The 20048-nt window shown below is 45.2% G+C and overlaps 1 protein-coding gene across 11 annotated transcripts in view; it reads right to left on the bottom strand.

Moving 5' to 3' along the window:
- The window catches only part of scarb1 (scavenger receptor class B, member 1), a 142125-nt gene that overhangs the window by 43045 nt on the left and 79032 nt on the right, over positions 1-20048 (bottom strand). For 10 of the 11 annotated variants that reach the window (XM_052031739.1, XM_052031738.1, XM_052031737.1 and 7 more), the window contains 4 exons: positions 13146-13219; positions 11138-11189; positions 5389-5544; positions 4236-5027 (listed from right to left, as the gene is read on the bottom strand). In XM_052031739.1, coding sequence (XP_051887699.1) covers positions 4875-5027; positions 5389-5544; positions 11138-11189; positions 13146-13219 — 435 coding nt within the window. In that variant the 3' untranslated portion in view covers positions 4236-4874. Of the gene's footprint in view, positions 1-4235; positions 5028-5388; positions 5545-11137; positions 11190-13145; positions 13220-20048 lie in introns of those variants that run through there. The other variant, XM_052031744.1, reaches the window with a different exon arrangement.

Genomic DNA, 20048 nt, shown 5'->3' on the forward strand with positions numbered 1-20048 from the left:
GTTTAGAGCACTGGAAATGGCAGGCAAGGCAGTAGCTAAGATATCTTTATTAGTCGCATGTACATCGAAACACACAGTGAAATGCATCTTTTGCGTACAATGTTCTGGGGGCAGCCTGCAAGTGTCACCACGCTCTGGCACCAACATAGCATGCCCACAACTTCCGAACCCATACATCTTTGGAATGTGGGAGGAAACCGGAGCACCCAGAAAAAACCCACGTAGTTACAGGGAGAACGTGCAAACTCCTTACAGACAGCGGCCGGAATTGAACCCGGGTCGCTGGCGCTGTAATAGTGTTACACCAACCGCTGCACGTTGCTCCTCTTGCAGGATGTGGGAAGTCAGGAAGACCTCCAGTGTCCCTGATGACTACATCTGCGAGGAGTGCATCCGGCTGCAGCTCCTAATTGACCATGTTAGGGAACTGGAGCTGGATGAAGTCCAGATCATTCGGGAAACTGAGGAGATGATCAGCAGGAGTTACTGGGAGGTAGTCACACCAAGGTTGCAGGATGCAAGGTGACCGTCAGGGGAAGGAAAGGGGATAGGCAGTCAGTGCAGGGTACCCCTGTGGCTGTTCCCCTCAGTAACAAGTATATTGTTTTGGATACTGCTGGGGTGGTGGGTGGTCGGAGGGTCAACCTACCAGGGGAAAGCCAGTCAGGTCTCTGGCACTGAGCCTGGCTCTGTGGCACAAGGGAAGGGGGGAGAAGAGGAGTGCGGTAGTGACAGGGGATTCATTGGTTAGGGGAACAGATAGGAGACTCTGTGGATGAGAACGAGACTCCTGGATGGTACGTTGCTTCCCAGGTGCCAGGGTCAGAAATGTCTCAGATCGACTCCACAGCTTTCTTAAGGGGGTGGGGGGGGGGGGGGGGGGGGCGGGCGGGGGGTGTGCGGAGGGAGAAAGAGAGGAGCCAGAAGTGGTGATACCAACGACGTAGATAGGAAAAGGGATGGTGTCCTGAAGAGGGAGTATTGGGAGTTAGGAAGGAAGCTACAAAGCAGGACCTCAAGGGTGGTAATCTCTGGATTGCTGCCTGTGCCATGCCCCAGGAAGGGTAAGAATAGGAAAATATGGCAGACAAATGCGTGGCTGAGGAGTTGGTGCAGGGGGCAGGGTTTCAGATTGTGGATCATTGGGATCTCTTCTGGGGAAGGTATGACCTGTATGAAAGGGACAGGTTGCACCGGAACTCGAGAGGGACCAATGTCCTTGCGGACAGGTTTGCTAGAGCTGTTGGGGAGGGTTTAAACTACATTGGCAGGGGGATGGGAACCCGAGTGTTAGGTCAGATGATGAAGCAGTTGGTGTAAAGGTAGATGCATTGTGTGGAGAGACTGTGAGGAAGGATAGACAGTGAATAGGTCATAAATGCAGTCAGTTGGATGGGTTGAAATGTCTTTATTTTAATGCGAGAAGTATTAAGAATAAGGGTGATGAACTCAGAGCATGGATCAGTACATGAAATTACAATGTTGTGGCCATTACAGAGACTTGGCTGTCATAAGGGCAGGATTGGCTGCTTATTGTTCAGGGGTTTACATGTTTCAAAAGGGACAGGGAGGGATGTAAAAGATGGAGCTTAAGAGTGGCTTTGCTAATCAGGGATAGTATCATAACCGCAGAAAGGGAGAACATCGTGGAGGGATCGTCTACTGAGTCAGTGTGGAAGGAAGTTAGAAACAGGAAGGGAGTGATCACCCTATTGGGAGTATTCTATGGACCCCTTCCTCCTAGAGGAGAGGCCTTACTGGATCTCGTACTAGGCAATGAGCCTGGTCAGGTGACAGATGTCTCAGTGGGCGAGCATTTTGGAGATGGTTACCACAACTTCCTGACCTTTAGCAAAGCCATGGACAAGGATAGGAGCAGATGATTTCAGAAAGTTTTTAATTGGGGGAGGGCTAATTACGATGGTATTAGGGAGGAACTTGGGAGTGTAAGTTGGGAACAGACGTTCTCTGGTAAGTGCACAGAAGAAACGTGGAGGCTGTTTAGGGAACACTTGTATAGAGTTCTGGACAGGTTTGTCCAACTGACTCAGGGAAAGGATGTCGGGTAAAGGAACTATGGTTGACAAGAGAGGCGAAATATTTAGTCAAGAGGAAGGAGGAAGCATACTTAAGCTTCAGGAAACAAAAATCAGACAAGGCTCTTGAAAATTATAAGGTAGCCAGGAAGGAGCCTAAAAAAGGGACTTAGGAGAGCTAGAAGGGGACATGAGAAGGCCTCAGTGAGTAGAATTAAGACAAACCCCAAGGCGTTCTATACATATGTGAGGAACAGGAGGATGACTTGGGTGAGGGTAGGACTGCTCAGGGATAAAGGGGGAAACATGTGCCTGGATGCGGAGGAGGTAGGGGAGGTCCTTAATGAATACTTTGCTTCAGTGTTCACCAGGGAGAGGGACTTTGACAAATGTGAGGTCAGCGTAGAACAGGCTAATGTGCTGGAGCATTTTGTGGTTAAGAATGAGGCAGTGTTGGAGCTTCTGAAAAACACTGGGATAGACTAGATGGTATATACCCAGGTTACTACAGGAGGCGAGGGAAGAGATTGCTGAGTCATTGACAATGATATTTGCATCTTCCCTGGCCACAGGAGTGGTACCAGAGGAGGCAAATGTTGTTCCCTTGTTCAAGAAAGGTGACAGGGATAATCCTGGGAATTATAGACCAGTGAGTCTTGGGCCATTGGGCAAGCTATTGGAGAGGATTCTTAGGGACAGGATTAATGAGCATTTGGAGAAGCATAGTCTTATTAGGGATAGTCACCATGGCTTTGTGAGGGGCAGTTCATGCCTCATGAGCCTGACTGAATTTTTCCGAGGAGGTGACAAAACAAATTGATGAAGGTAGAGCGGTGGATGTGGTGTACATGGACTTCAGTAAGTCATTTGACAAGGGTCCCCATGGTAGGCTCATCCAGAAAGTCATGAGGCATGGGATCCATGGAGACTTGGCTGTGTGGATTCAGAATTAGCTTGCCCACAGAAGGCAGAGGGTGGTAGTAGATGGTGAATATTCTGCCTGGAGGTTGGTGACCAGTGGTGTTCTGCAGGGATGTGTTCTGGGACCCCTGCTCTTTGTGATTTTTACAAATGAGGAAGTGGAAGGGTGGGTTAGTAAATTTGCAGATTACATGAAGGTTGGAGGCATTGTGGATGGTGTAGAAGGTTGTCGTAGGTTACAATGGGATATAGACAGGATACAGAGTTGGGCGGAGAAGTGATAGATGGAGTTCAATCTGGAAAAGTATGAGGTGATCCACTTTGGAAGATCAAACATGAAGGCGGAGTACAAGGTTAATGGCAGGATTCTGAGCAGTGTGGAGGAACAGAGGGATCTTGGGGTCCAAGTCCATAGGTCCCTCAAAGTTGCTGCTCAAGTTGATAGGGTGGTTAAGAGGTGTATGGTGTGCCGATGTTCATTGGTCGGGGGATTGAGTGCAAGAGCCGCGAGGTAATGTTGCAGTTCTATAAACTCTGGTTAGACCACACTTAAGTATTGTGTTCAGTTCTGGTCACATCATTATAGGAAGGATGTGGAAGCTTTAGAGAGGGTGCAGAGGAGATTTACCAGGATGCTGCCTGGATTAGAGAACATGTCTACTGAGGAAAGGTTGAGTGAGCTAGGGCTTTTTCTCTTTGCAGTGACACAGGATGACATGCGGCTTGATAGAGGTGTATAAGATTATGAGGGGCATAGATAGAGTGGACAGCCAGCAGCTTTCCCCCAGGGTGATAATAGAAAATACCAGAGGACATCTGTTTAAGATCAGAGGGGGAAAGTTTAGGGGAGATATCAGAGGTAGGTTCTTTATACAGAGAGTGGTGGGTCCCTGAAATACACTGCAGGTGTGGTTGTAGAGGCTGATAAAATAGGGACATTTAAAAGGCTCTTAGATAGGCACATGGAGGTAAGAAAAATGGAGGATTATGGGCTGTGCAGGAGGGAAGGGTTAGATTGATCATGGAAGAGGTGTTCATATACTTTGGCACAACATCATGGGCTGAAGGGCTCATACTGTGCTGTACTGTACTATGTTCTAATTAGGGATTGTCAGCATGGCTTTGAGTGTGGGAAATAGTGTCTCATGGATTTGATGGAGTTTTGTGAAGAAGTGACTGAGAGGATTGATGAGGGCAGGGCAGTAGTCATTGTCTACATGGACTTCGACAAGGTCCTGCAGGGTAAGCTGGTTCAGAAGGTTAGATCACATGCGCTCCAGGGTGAGCTGGCCAAATGGATACAAAATTGGCTTGGTGGAAGGAGTCCGAGGGTGGTAGTGGAGGGTTGAGCTTTAGATTGGAGGCCTGTGACCAGTGGTGTACCGCAGGGATTGGTGCTGGGTCCACTGTTGTTTGTCATCTATATTAACGATTTGGATGAGAATGTAAGTGGCATGGTTTGTAAGTTTGTAGATGACACCAAAATTGGTGGTGTGGTGGACAGTGAAGATTGTCTAAGATTGGATCTAGATCAACTAGGAAAGTAGGCCAAGGAAAAGCAGATGGAATTGGACTTGGGCAACTATGAAGTGTTGAATTTTGGGAAGTTAGACCAGGCCAGAACTTGCACAGTAAATGGCAGGGCCCTGGGGAGTGTTGCAGAACAGAGAAACCTAGGGATACAAGTACATAGTTCCCTGAAAGTTGCAACACAGATGGACAAGGTGGTGAAAAAGTTGTTTGGCATACCAGCCTTCAATCGGTCAGGGCATTATATACAGGAGTTGGGACGTCATGTTACAGCTTTACAAGTCATTGGTGAGACCACACTTGGAGTATTGTATGCAGTTCTGGTCACCCAGCTGTCAGAAGGATGTGATTAAGCTGCAAAGGGCGCAGAAGAGATTCACGCCGATGTTACCAGAACTGGAGGGCTTGAGTTATCCGGAGAGGCTGGGACTTTTTCCCGTGGAGCTTAGGAGGCTGAATGGTGACCTTATGGAGGTTTATAAAATCATGAGAGGCATCGATAAGATGAATGGACGCAGTCTTTTTCCCGGGTAGGGATATCTAAAACCAGAGGGAAAAAAGCTTAAGGCAGGAGGGGAAAGATTTAAAGGGGACCCGAAGGTCAGGTTTTTCCACACGGTGGTGGGTGGATGGAACAAGCTGCCAGAGGAACTGATAGCGGTGGGTACAATTACATCAGTTAAAAGACATTTGGACAATTACATGGATTGGAAAGGTTTAGGGGGATATGGACTAAACACAGGCAAATGGAACTAACTCAGGCACCTTGTCCAATGTGGACGAGGTGGGTGCGAGGGCTTGTTTCTTTGCTGTATAACTATGACTCTTGGTTTAACATCCACTTAAACGAGAGCACCATTTACAACCCCCTACACCTATATAACTAGTTAAACGACTTTACCTGCTTTTTCAGGCGTACAATTTCCAGAGCTAGAGCAACCAACACTAAAATGCAGCCAACCGTTATCAGGGCGTACTGAAGATATTGAAAAATGGTTGGTAACACCACCATGAAATAGTAGAAAGTATCCACAGCCGGGCCATCGATGTACCCACTCTGCAGAAAGAAGAGAAGGATTACATTTGCATAGTTTTCTAGAGGAAGTGAGAGAATGGTGAAGCAATGATTCAGTTCCAATTTAATGCGCTGTATTGGTATTGGTTTATTATTGTCACTCGTACCGAGGTACAGTGAAAAACTTGTCTTGCATACCGATCATACAGGTCAATTCATTACACAGTGCAGTTACAGTGAGTTAAGTTCAGAGTGCATTGAGGTAGTGCAGGTAAAAACAATAACAGTGCAGACTAATGTGCAGTGCAATAAGGTGCAAGGTCACAACGAGGTATTTGGTGCTCAAAACATATGTCAAATACCTCCATTCAGCATGAGCCTAAGTTTCCAGTCACCTGTTACTTTTGCTTTCCACCCAAGCCCTACAAAGTTCCAATAAAGTCCAACAACAACCTTTCCCTCAATGTCAACAAAACAATAGAGCTGGTCATTGACTTCAGGAAAGGGGGTGGTGTACAGGCACCTGTCTACATCAATGGTGCTGAGGTCAAGAGGGTAGAGAGCTTCAAGTTCCTGGAAGTGAACATCACCAACAGCCTGTCCTGGTCAAATCACGTAGATGCCACGGCCAAGAAAGCTCACCAGTGCCTCTACTTCCTCAGGAGGCTTTGTCCCCTTAGACTCTCACCAACTTTTACCGATGCACCATAGAAAGCATCCTATCTGGATGTATCACGGCTTGGTACGGCAACTGCTCTGCCCAGGACTGCAAGAAACTGCAGAGAGTTGTGGACACAGCCCAGTGCACCACGGACACTAGCCTCCCCTCCTTGGACTTTGTCTTTACCTCTTGTTGTCTTGGTGAAGCAGCCAGCATAATCAAAGACCCCACCCACCCGGGACATCCTCTCTTCTCTCCTCTTCCACCAGGCAGAAGATACAGGAGCCTGAGGGCACGCACCACCAGACAAGGACAGCTTCTACCCCACTGTGACAAGACGATTGAATGGTTCCCTTATACAATGAGATGGACTCTGACCTCACGAGATGGACTCTGACCTCACGATCTACCTTGTTGTGACCTTACACCTTATTGCACTGCACTTTCTCTGTAGCTGTGACACTTTACTCTGTACTGTTATTGTTTTTACCCTGTACCACATCAATGCACTCTGTACTAACTCAATGTAACTGCACTGTGTAATGAATTGACCTGTACAATCAGTATGCAAGACAAGTTGCTCACTGTACCTCGGTATAAGTGACAATAATTAAACCAATACAAATACCAATAGCTGAGGGAACAACTCTGCATCTTCACTGTGGTAAACTGCAACCCTTTGGATTCAAAATTGCAATTGATTTCAGATAACCAGCTTTTTCTGTGTGTCAGAAATAGCCAGTTCTGATGGTCATCCACCTTAACTCAGTGTTTCTTTCTTTGTAGATGCTGCCTGACCTGCTGGGTATTTCCCCAAATTCTCTTTTGTTTCAGAGCTCCAGCAACTGTTCTGGCTCTCAGTTCCAACCTGTTCTTGTGTTTCTTATTCTCTCTCTGTCCCCATTCATCTATTACTAGACAGCTCCAAAGCATCATGTCCCTGGGACAATCTCCATCTCCAGTTTATCACCAAAATTCACTATGTTCTCTTGGGAAGGGGTAGAGAGAACGGACAAGTTTTCTCCAGTTCAGATCACTGACCTGAAACAGTAACTGCATTTCTATCTCCACAGGTGCTGCCTGATCTGCTGACTATTTCTAGTGCAGACACAAGAGACGGCAGATACTGGAATCTGAAGCAACAAAAACTGCTGGAGGAGCTCAATGGGTCAGGCAGCACCTGTGGAGTGAAGTTGAGGTTTCAGGTCTCGACCCAAAATGTGGACCAACTATTTCTAGTAGTTTGTTTTTATTTTTAATTGTCACAGTCATACAGCGTGTAAACAGGCCCTTCAGCCTACTGAGTTATGCTGACCATCAAATCCACATTTATACCAATACCATTTTATTCTTGCCACATTCCCATTAACTCCCCCCAGATTCTACCACTCACCTACACACTAGGGGCACTATACAGTGACCAATTAATCTACCATCTTTGGGATGTGGGAGGAAACCTAAACACCATGCAGTTACAAAGAGAACATGCAAACTCCACACAGACAGATCAGAGGTCAGGATTGAACCTGGATCACTGGATCTGTGAGGCAGCAGCTCTACCAGTTGTGAATGATTGGGGCTTTCTATCTCCTTGATACATGCCCAATTAGCTGTAATAGTTTTTACATCGAAGAAAAACTTGTCATATACTTTAAAAGTTATGCACTCACCTTCTACGTACAAGATTTGCAAATTACTCAGTATAAAAATAATTAGTTACCATGTCTATTTTCAAAAAAGGCTGAAGATCCAGCACAGAATCCTCATTCTTCCAAATTCCAATGAAATTGCTTAACCATGTCAACCCTTTCATTCCAGGAATCAATCTAATGAATGTTCCCTGTACCATCTCCAATGCAAGTATATTCTTCCTTAACTATTGAGACCAAAACTGTGCACAGTCTTCTAGGCGTGGCCTAACCAGTGCCCTGTAACATTGCATCAAAATGTCCCTACTTTTACACTCCAGACCCCTTGCTATGAAGCTCAACATTCCATTAGATTTCCAAATTATTTGCTGTACCTACTACCCCTGGTGTTCGAGGTACTAGGACCTCAGATTCCTCTATATTATAGCATTTTGGAGTCAAACTATTTAAATAATGTGTTTTTTTCTTCTTTCTAAAGCAGGAACCTCACATTTTCCCAACTTGCTCCTTCAACCAAGTCATTAATATAGAATGTGAACATTTGTGACCTCAGCACTGATCCCTGCTGGCATCCCATTTCTTGCTAATCAGCAAATCACCCACTTATTCCAAAGCTCTGCTTTTTTATTAGTTAGACAATCCACTATCCATGCCAAATATTAGCCCCAACCACATGCTCCCTAATCTCGTGCTGTATCCTTTTACATAGCACCATCAAATGATCCCCAGAAATCCAAATACACTACATCTACTGATTCGCCTTTATTCACCCTGTTTATTACATCCCCAAAGAACTCAGGCAAATTTGTCAAACTTGATTTCTCAAACTTGATTTTTCTCTTTCATACAACCATGCTGACACTGCTCAATTGACTTGGGATTTGTTAAATGCTCTGTTAAACATTCAGAACTATCTTGCCCAGAGAAGAGGGTAGTGGTGGAAGGGTGCTATTCTGGCGGGAGGTCCATGACCAGTGGTGTTCCGCAGGGATCAGTGGAATCGGTACACATATACATATACACATACATATGTACATATTATATATATATATATATATATACATACACATACATATATATATACACATATATATATATATATATATATATATATATATATATATATATATATGAAAATGTAGAATAGTGGGTTAGTAAGTTTGCAGACGACACAAAGATTGGTGGAATTGTGGACAGTGTAGAGGGCTGTCAAAGGATACAGCAGGTAATAGGCGCAGAAGTGGCAGGTTTAATCCTTTAAAGTTTAATCCCAGCGAGTGTGAGGTGTTGCACTTTGTGAGGTCAAATGCAAGGAGGAAGTATACAGTAATGGTAGGACCCTCAAGAGCATTGGGATCCAAGTCCATACCTCCCTAAAAGTGGCCACACAAGTGGTAAAGGCAGCAAATGGAATGCTTGCCTTCATTGGGCAGGGCACTGTGTAAGAGTAAGGAAGCCATGTTGCAGCTGTATAAAACTTTGGTCAGGAAGAGTATTATGTGCAGTTCTGGTCATCCCATTACAGGTAGAATGTGGAGGCTTTGGAAAGGGTGCAGAAGAGGTTTAACAGGATGCTACCCGGATTAAAGGACATGAGCTACAAGGAGAGGTTGGACAAGTTTGTGTTGTTTTCTCTTGAGCATCAGAGGTTGAAGGGAGACCTGATTAAAGTTTATAAAATTATGAGAGTCATAGAGTAGACAGCCAGAATCTTTCTCCCCAGGGTAGAAATGACAAATACTAGAGGGCATGCATTTAGGGTGAGAGGGGGAAAGTTTAAGGAGATGTGTAGGGCAAGTTTGTTTTTTGTTTGAAACACAGAGTGTGGGTGCTTAGAACAGACTGCCAGAGGCAATGGTGGAAACAGATACGATAGTGGCGTTTAAGAGGCTGTTAGGTAAACACATAAATACGCAGAGAATGGAGGGATATGGACATTGTGTAGGCAGAAGGGATTACTTTAATTTGACACTGTGTACAGCACAGACATCGTGGGCCAAAGGGCCTGTTCTCATGCTGTTCGATGTACTTTGTTAATAATGGATTCCAGCATTTCCTGAGTGGCAGGTGTTAGGCTTATTGCTTTACAGCTTCCTGCTTTCCAACTGCCTCCTTGTCCTGAACAGGGAATTACATTCGAGCTTCCCAAATCTCTGAGAAATCTCTCCAGGGGATTTTGGCCAATTCCCACCATCACCTCCACTGTCTCTATATCCACTTCTTCTGACATAGAACAAACACAGAACAGTACAACACAGGAAAAGGCCCTTCAGCCCACAATGTCTGTGCAGAACACAATGCCAAATTAAACTAATCCCTTCTGCCTACACATGATCCATATCTCTCCATTCCCTGCATATTCATGTGTCTAAGAGCCTCTTAAATGCCAGTATCGTATCTGCTTCCACCATTTCCCCAGGCTGTCCGTTCCAGGCACCCACCACTCTGTGTAAACAAAAAACCTTGCCCTGCACATCTCCTTTAAACTTTCCTCGTCTCTCCTTAAATGCCCTCTAGTACTTGACACTAACACCCCGGGATGGTGGTCAGTAAGTTCAGAGAGCTTGTTAACCTTCAGCCTCATAAGTTGGCCTAGTACTTTTTCTCCAGCGACAGAGATTGTTTTAAGTGTAATGTCTTTTACCCTGCCAGCTGTACAAGATTACAAGTGGCCTGGAGAGAGAACACAGAACATTACAGCACAGTACAGGCCCTTCAGCCCACAATATTATGCCAACATTTTATCCTGTTCTAAGATTTATCTAACCCTTAGCCCTCCATTTCTCTATCATTCATGTGTCTATCTAAGAGTCTCTTAAATGCCCCTAATGTATCTGCCCCCACAACCTCTGCCAGCTGTCCGTTCCACGCACCCACCCTCTGTGTAAAAAAAACTTACCCCTGATATCTCCCTTATACCTTCCTCCTTATGAGTAAATAAGAAAGACCAATTTCTTTTTGCAAGGGGTTCAAAAAACCCCAGAAAATAGATTTAAATTAATTGGTAGAAGGTTTAGATGAAAAGCATTTTCATCTAGAACCCACTGCCTGAAAGGGTGATCGAAGTACAAACCCACACTGCATTTTATAAAAGCCTGCTTGTGTACTGAATCAGCCTCAGGGCCAAGGGCTGGGAAGACGGAATTGGTTGAGTAGCTCTTTCACCTTGGACGGAAACGATGTGCTGAATAGTCCCTTTCTAGTGCCAGTGATAATCCCAAAGACCAGTGGGTTCAGTGTGAATAACTCCATACCCTATCCCTGTGCTACAGTGAAGCCAGTTTTTGTTTAACTAAGTTTTAAACTAAAAGGTTTTGTGACTTACCTCATCAAACCAAAGCAATGGCAACAGCACAGGCTGAATATTCCCAGTCTCCCTTTGGAAATAAAATATACATTACGCAGTTAAGACTTCACAACTGACTGCATTCCCTGCAATGCCAGACTCCAGAGTTAGGAAGTGAACAGAAGGTGTAGGTCATTTGGTATCCCCATGCCTGCTCCACCATTCTGTATTGCGGCAACCTCTACTTGAACCCAACATACCTCAACAACCTGTTCTGTTTCAATTCCCTTAATATCCAAAAAGCTATCATCACTGCCTTGTGTATAATAGTGACCAAAGTTCCACACCACTCTGGGGAATAATTCCAAAGATTCACTACACTGTGTGTGAAGAGAGTTCTTCTTCACTCAGTCTGGAATAGTTGACCCCTTATTTTGAGACTGTGACCTCCAGTTCCAGAGGACCCAGCCAGGGCAAACGACACCCCTACATCTATCATCCACCTGTCACCATCTCCCAACTCCACCCCTGCTCCCCTCCCCTACCTGGCACAACCTGCCTGTAATCTTGCATCCCTCCTCAGTCTACCAATCACCTCGGGCTCATCTCACCACTCCCATTCTCTTTATATCGGCCATCTTCCCTCTCAGTCCTGATGAAGGGTTTGGACCCGAAACATCGACAATTCTTTTTGCCCTACAGATGCTACTCAACCCACTGAGTTCCTCCAGCAGTTTGTTTGTTGCTCCAGATTCCAACATCTGCAGTCTCTTGTGCCTCTAACACCAACATCTACTCTGTCAAGTTCTAAGGATTTTGTACATTTCACCAAGTCACCTTCCACCCTCTGAACTCAATAAATTACAAGTCCAGTCTGTTTAATCCATTGACAGAAACAGGCCCTTTGGTCCATCTAGTCCATGCCAACCTGATCTTCTGCCTAGTCCCATCTACCTGCACCCAGACCATAGCCCTCTAAACCCCTCCCATCCATGTACCTATCCAAACCTCTCTTAAATGTCACAATTGAACCCACATCCATCACTTGCTCTGGCAGCTCGTTCCACCCTCGCACCACCCTCTGAGTGAAGAAATTCCCCCTCAGATTCCCCTTAAATATTTCACCTTTTACCCTAAACCTATGACCTCTAGTTCTAGTCTCACTCAAGCTGAGGGGGAAAAGCCTGCATGCATTCACCCTCTCTATACCCCTCATAATTTTGCATTATTCCATAAGATCTCTCGTCATTCTCCTGCACTCCAGGGAATAAAGTCCTAACCTATTCAACCTTTCCCTATAACTCAAGTCCTCAAGTCCCAGCAACAGCCTTGTAAATTTTCTCTGCACTCTTTCAACCTTATTGATATCTTTCCTGTAGGTAGGTGACCAGAACTGAACACAATACTCTAAATTCAGCCTCACCAACATCTTATACAACTTTAACATAACATCCCAACCCCTGTACTCAGTGCCTTGATTTATGAAGGTCAAAATGCCAAACGCTCTCTTTACACCCCTACCTACCTGCAATGTCACTTTCAAGGAATTACGGATCTGTACTCCCAGGTCCCTTTGTTCTACCCCACACCTCACTGCCCTACCATTTACCATGTAAGTCTTGCCCTGGTGGGTCCTCCCAAAGTGCATCACCTCATACGTGTCTGCATTAAATTCCATCTGCCATTTTTCAGCCCATTTTCCTAGCTGGTCAAGATCACTTTGCAAGCTTTGATAGCCTTCCTCACTGTCCACTACGCCCCCAATCTAGGTGTCATAGTTGGAGAAAGTAGGACCATCAGCCAGCCCACAACAATGTACCACCCTGAGCTACAACCTAAACACTGCACAAAGGGTGTAATCCCACTGTGTCCCCCCCATTGCCTTGGGCACAAACACATTACCACTTACAGATTTGGCTGAATATAACTGAGTGTATAGGAAAGCAGTTGAAGATGCTTCTTAAAGTCATCATGAATGATTGCACCAGGAAGTTAACCCGGTCTCAGGGAACTCACTGGTTTCCTTTGATGTGGCCATCATACTCACGTTATTCCCTGCACTGCTTTCACATAAAGGTTCAGCTGCAATTTGATGGAGACATTCAGAGGGATCCCAGTTAACTGAAAGCAGCAAGCAAAATAAATCTTAAACTGATGCAGTTTTATTTTGACAGAAACCAGTTACCTAAAACAGAAAACATTAAGTAGAAAAACAAGTTCTTTCTCAACTAAATAATGCATATTCAAAAACATGGCACTAAACGGATACAATCATTGCCCCAGTCCCAATTAAACAGTGAGAGACAATTCAAAAAGGTTCTTCCACTACAGAAGTATCAGCTAAACATTAGCCCACTGCTTGCAAAGCTCCCACTTTACTAGCTGACCCAGTTACTTCAGGAATCCTCAAACCTTTGTTCCGTCTCCCCTGGGAGCACAATAGCCAATAATCCTACTTTTTACTTCTGCTAAAAGGGTCTTTGACCTGAAACGTTAAATTGGTTTCTGACTCCACAGATGCAGCCTGACCTGCTCAGTACTTCCAGCAATTTACTTTTACTTCAGATTTCAGCACTTGCAGTTTATGAATTTCAATATTATTTCATGGGTTACTAATCTGGCCCCCTTTTAGGTGCCACACAACAGTGACACTGTGCCTTCTCTGGAAACTATTTGAGCAGGGTGTACATTGTAGCTATTACTGAATTCATCTGGTACATTGACTCCAACACCACTCTTATTTTGGAGCTCTTGATTATCTTTCCAGCGTTAACAATGGAAGCAAATTGCCTCTTCTAAGCTTCCCCAACAATGTGCAATTTTATAATCTGATCTCCTTCTAAACCTTCAAACATCTTTCCCTTGCCAAAACACCTCCACTTATCTCCTCAGGATACCTGGCTCATCTCCATCTCTATCCCTCTCTAACTGGAGTGCCCAATCAGTCTAAATGTCTCCCCCACTCTCTGGGCCACCAAATCCCTTCAAAGCATCATCACTGCCACATGATGAGCCATCTCTACTCCTCTGGACAGTCCAGCCTGCCTTTGAGTTCTCCCCTCCTTCTGGCTGAAAACATTCTTTGGTGAGAGCGCAATTAAAGAATGATTGTGTTCATGGCAATCTGCCTGAATCTTTAGTTCCTTCTTCAGGATAGGTGAAGTAGCCTTCCTTGGGGTTACCACAACTGTTCGGAACATTGTTGGAAGGTCTGACATGCTGGCTTGTACAAATATTAATCCAGTGACCTTCAAGCCCAGGTGTCCTGTATGTTAGTATTTTTATTCCACACCTGAAGTCTTTGTATAAAAAGTCCCCAAACAATGAGTCAGCATGGCTTTGTGTGGGAGAAATCCTGCCTAAAAATTTGATAGTGTTTTTTGAGGAAGTAACTAAGAAGATTGATAAAGGCAGTGCAGTAGATGTTGTCTATGTGGACTTTCGGAAGGCATTTGAAACATTTCTGCATGAGAGGCTGATCCAGAAGGTTAAGGCACATGGGAGCCACGGGGAGCTGGCTAATTGGACCCAAAATTGTCTTGGTTATAGAGAGCAGAGGATAGTAGTGGAAGGATGCTTTTCCGATTGGAAATCTGTGACCAATGGTGTACCGCGGAGATTGGGGTTGTGATGTACATTAGTGACCTGGATGAGAATGTAGGAATTATGATTAGTGAGTGTGTGAATGACATGGAAGTTGGTGTTGTGGATAGTGAGGACAGTTGTCCAAGGGCACAGCAGGATACAGATTAGTTGGAAAGTTGGATACGATGTTTGCAGGTGGAATTTAAACACAACAAGTGAAATGTGATGCACTTTGGGACGTCAAATAAGGGTAGGACATGTACAGTAAAGGGTGGAGCACTAAGGAATGTCGATGAACAGAGGGACCTTGGCATCAAGTCCATAGATCCCGGAAAGTGGCAACATAGGTAGATAGGGCGATGAAAAAGGCATACGGCATTCTTGACTTCATAGGGTGAAGAGTATAAAAGTTAGGATATTATGTTGGGGCTGTCGAGGTTGAATTACTGTTGTTGCAGTTAAAAGTGTGGGCTTTGGTGAGGAATACAAGGAGTGACAGGGCAAGGTTTTTTTTCTTGATTCTCTCTCAGTAGAAGGGACTGGGGATAAATGAGATGGAAGCTAGGATGGTGGTGTGCTCCTCCTGCAGGATGTGGGAGATCAGAGACATTTCTAGTATCCCTGGTGACTACACCTGTGGGGAGCATGTCCAGCTGCAGCTCCTGTCAGGCTGCATGGAGTCATTGGAGATGCAGCTAGACTTGTTATGAAATCCCCAGGCAGAGATGGGAGCAGATGATATGCGAAGGTATTTAATTGGGGGAGGGCTAATTATGATGGTAATAGGCAGGAACTTGGGGGCGTAAATTGGGAACAGATGTTGTCAGCAGAAATATGGAGGTAGTTTTGGGACCACTTGCATGGGGCTCTGAATAGGTTTGTCCCACTGAAACAGAGAAAGGATGGCAGGCTGAAGGAACCATGGTTGACAAGAGATGTGGAACATTTAGTCAAGAGGAAGGAGGAAGCATACTTAAGGTTTAGGAAGCAAAAACTGACAGGGCTCTTGAGAGTTATAAGGTAGGAGCCTAAGAAGGGACTTAGGAGAGCTAGAAGGGGACATGAGAAGGCCTTGGCGAGTAGGATTAAGGAAAATCCCAAGGTGCTCTACACGTATGTGAAGAACAGGAGGATGACTAGGGTGAGGGTAGGAATGTTCAGGGATAAAGGGGGAAACGTGCTTGGAGGCAGAGGAGGTCCTTAATGAATACTTTGCTTCAGTGTTCACCAGGGAGAGAACTTTGACAAATGTGAGGTCAGCATAGAACAGACTAATATGCTGGAGCATATTGAGGTTAAGAAAGAGGCAGTGTTGGAGCTTCTGAAAAACATTAGGATAGGCAAGTCCCTGGGGCTGGACTGGATATACCCCAGTTACTAGGGGAAGTGAGGGAAGAGATTGCTGGGGCATTGACGATGATCTTTGCATCCTCCATGGCCACAGGAGTGGTACCAAAGGATTAGAGAATGACAAATATTGTGCCCTTGGTCAAGAAAGGTAATAGGGATAACACTGGGAATTATAGACCAGTGAGTCTTGCTTCAGTGGTGGGCAAACTATTGGAGAGGATTCTTAGGGACAGGGTTTACGAGCATTTGGAGAAGCAGTCTTATTAGGGATAGTCAACATGTGAGGGGCAGGTTGTGCCTCATGAGTCCAATTGAGTTTTTATGAGGTGACAAAACAAACAGATGAAGGTAGAGCAATGGATGTGGTGTATATGGATTTTAGTAAGGCATTTGACAAGGTTCCCCATGGTATGCTTATCCAGAAAGTCATGCGGCATGGGATCCATGGAAACTTGGCTGCATGGATTTGGAATTGGCTTGCCCACAGAAGGCAGAGAGTGGTAGTAGATGGAAAGTATTCTGGCTGGAGGTCGGTGACCAGTGATGTTCCTCAGGGATCTGTTTTGGGACCTCTGTTGTTTGTGATTTTTATAAATGACTTGGATGAGGAATTGGAAGTGTGGGTTTGTAAGATGGTAGATGACACAATGGCTGGAGGAGTTGTGGAGAGTGTAGAAGGTTGTCATAGGTTACAACAGGATATAGACAGGATGCAGAGTTGGGCGGAGAAGTGACAGATGGAGTTCCTTTCAGAAAAGTGTGAAGTGATACACTTTGGAAGAACGAACTTGAAGTCAGAATACAAGGTTAATGGCAGGAATCTTAGCAGTGTGGAGGAACAGAGGAATCTTGGGGTCCAAGTCCATAGATCCCTCAAAGTTGCTGCGCAAGTTCATAGGGTGGTTAAGAAGTCGTATGGTGTGTTGGCCTTCATTCGTCGGGGGACTGAGTTCAAGAGCTGCAAGGTAATGTTGCAGCTCCGTAAAAATTTGGTTAGACCACACTTGGGAGTATTGTGTTCAGTTCTGGTCACCTCATTCTAGGAAGGATGTGGAAGCTTTAGAGAGAGTGCAGAAGAGATTCACCAAGACGTTGCCTGGATTAGAGAACATGTCTTATGAGGAAAGGTTGAGCGAGCTAGGGCTTTTCTCCTTGGAGCGACGCAGGATGAGAGGCGACTTGATAGAAGTGTATAAGATTATGAGAGGCACAGACAGAGGACAACCAGGCACCTTTTTCCCAGGGCAGCAACAGGAAGTACCAGAGGACATCCATTTAAGGTGAGTGGAGGAAAGTTTAGGGGGAATGTCAGAGGTAGGTTTTTTTTTTACAGAGAGTGGTGGGTGCCTGGAACGCACTGCCAGGGGTGGCGGTAGAGGCAGATACAAAAGGGACATTTAAAAGGCTCTTATATAGGCACATAGATGCAAGTAAAACGGAGGGTTATGGGCTGTGTGAGAGGGAAAGGTTAGATTGATCGTGGAGTAGGTTTATATGGGTTGACACAACATCGTGGGCTGAAGGGCCCGTACTACGCTGCACTGTTCTATGTTCTAATGTGGTAAATAGCATGTTTAGCAAGGTAGTCACACTGCAGGTACAGAAAGGAAGGAGACTGGTGACACCAGGAAGTGAAGTGTAGACAGGTAGTTCAGGAGTCCCTGTGGTCACTCCCCTCTCAAACAGGAATATCATTTTGGACACTAAGGAGGGAATTAAATTTTCCAAAAGTCATATTTGATTTCTCCTTGGTACGTGCAAATTTGTGTAACACAAAGTGGTGGTTGTAAGACAAAATGGTGTCAGCTTGGAATGTAGTAATGTTTTGAGAACGTACATGAGCACATGAGCACACAGCCTTTAGATTAGATAATGTTGAAAATGTGATGTCCCTACGTGCTGTCTCTGTTTTCAGTTACGTGCCTAGACCGAAGGCCACAAGAGGTAAGGTACAAACTGGTACCATGACTGAATGGAATAGTACTAGAGTAGAGGTTTTCAAGGGTATAAAAAAGGGGCTACTCCTTTGTGCAAAGGGGGAATCTCATCTTGGGCTGGAGTTATGACCCCAGCCTAAGGAACAGACTGACAAGGCAGAGAGAAAGCTGCAGAAGAGGCCGCCAGACACCTGGGGTTCCATCCGGCATTGTATCAGATTGGTTGATAAGTATTTTTTTCTTTCTGTATTTTATTGAAGTGATTAATGAGTAGTCGTTATACTGTATGCTTCTAATAAAGTAGTGTCTTTATAATCTTTAACACGTGTACAGTGCCTCCTTTGTTTGTGAATGCCTCTTGCTGCTGAATCAGGAAAGAATGAGGAATGAATTTCAAAATATTTCATAACAGACACTGTTGGGGATATGGCCTCTCAGAGGAAAGTGGCAGCAGCCAAGTTTGTTGTATTACAGTGGATGGTGTGCACAGCAGGGCAGGGAAAGCCTAGGTAAGCGGTAATGGAGAGGGATCAGTTAGCTAGGGGAACAGACAGGCGTTTCTGTGGCCAAGAGTGAGGCTCCAAGATGGACCATTGCCTCTCTGGTGCCAGGGTCAGGGATGTCTTGAAGCTTGTACAAAACATTCTAAACGGGCAGAGAGAACAGCGAGAGATAATGGTACATATTGGTACTAATGACGTGTGCAGTGAGGATGAGGTCCTGCAGAGTGAAGTTAGGCAGAGGTTAAGAAGCAGGACCTCTAGGGTTGTAATCTTGGAGTACTCCCTGTACCATGTGCTGGTGAGGGTAAAAGTAGGATAGGGAGAGCTTTAGATACCTGGATCACTTCCAGGGCAGGAGGGACCTGAACTGGATAAGACAAATATCATGCAGGAAGGTTTGCTCACACTACTCAAGGGTTTAAACACATTTGGTTGGGGGGGGGGGGGGGGGGGGGGGGGGGGTGCGGAAACTCAGCAGGAGTGTGGCAAGTGGGGAGAGTCACCTGAATATAGAGGATAAATCAACCACTGGGCCGAGCAGACAGAGACATGTCAGGAGCATGGGGTGCTGGGAGGCTCAACCGCAATTACTTTAATGCAAGGAGCCTCATGGGCAAGTCAGATGAGTTACAGCATGGATCAGCACATGGAATTACAATATCATTGTAATCACGGAAACGTGGTTGAGAGAAGGGCAGGACTAGCAGCTCAATGTTCTGGGGTATAGAAGTTTCAGGCATAATGGAGGGCGATGCAAAAGAAGATGGGAGTGGGGATCACATTTTTTATAACAGACAACATCACGGCAGTATATAGAGAGGATATCCTGGAGGGAACATCCAATGATGGATAGAACTTCAGAATAAGAGGGGCGGTCACTTTGCTGGGGTTATCCTGTATAAATGGCTTGAATGAAAATGTATGCAGGTGGGTTATTAAGTTTGCAGATGACACAAAGATCGGTGGCGTTACAGATAGTGTAGAGGGCTGTCAAAGGATACAGCAGGAAAAAGATCATTTACAGATATGGACGGAGAAGTGACAGATGGAGTTTAACCTGAGCAAGTATGAGGTATTGCACTTTGGGAAGTCAAATGCAATGGGAGGACCCTCAGCAGCATTGATGTACGAAGGGATCTTGGGGTCCAAGTCCACAGCTCCCTGGAAGTCGCCACGCAAGTAGACAGGTGATAAAGAAGGCATATGGCATGCTTGCCTTCATTGGTCAGGCATTGAGTACAAGTGTAAGGAAGTCATGTTGCAGCTGTATGAAACTTTGGTTAGGCCACACTTGAAGTAGTGTGTGCAATTCTGGTTGCCATTTTACAAGAAGAATGTGGAGCCTTTGGAAAGAATGCAAAAGAGGTTTACCAGGATGCTACCTGGATTAGAGGGTATGAGCTACAAGTAGAGGTTGGACAAATTTGGGTTGTTTTCTCTGGAGCATCTGCAGGGAGACCTGATAGAAGATTATGCGAGGCATAGATAGGGTAGAGCCTATCTGACCCATTCAATTGATTTTGTTTTTGAAGAGGTTAACTAAATATATCAATAAGTCCAGTGCAATAGATGTGG

Source organism: Pristis pectinata, chromosome 17, assembly GCF_009764475.1.
Source record: "Pristis pectinata isolate sPriPec2 chromosome 17, sPriPec2.1.pri, whole genome shotgun sequence".
Lineage (NCBI taxonomy): Eukaryota > Metazoa > Chordata > Chondrichthyes > Rhinopristiformes > Pristidae > Pristis > Pristis pectinata.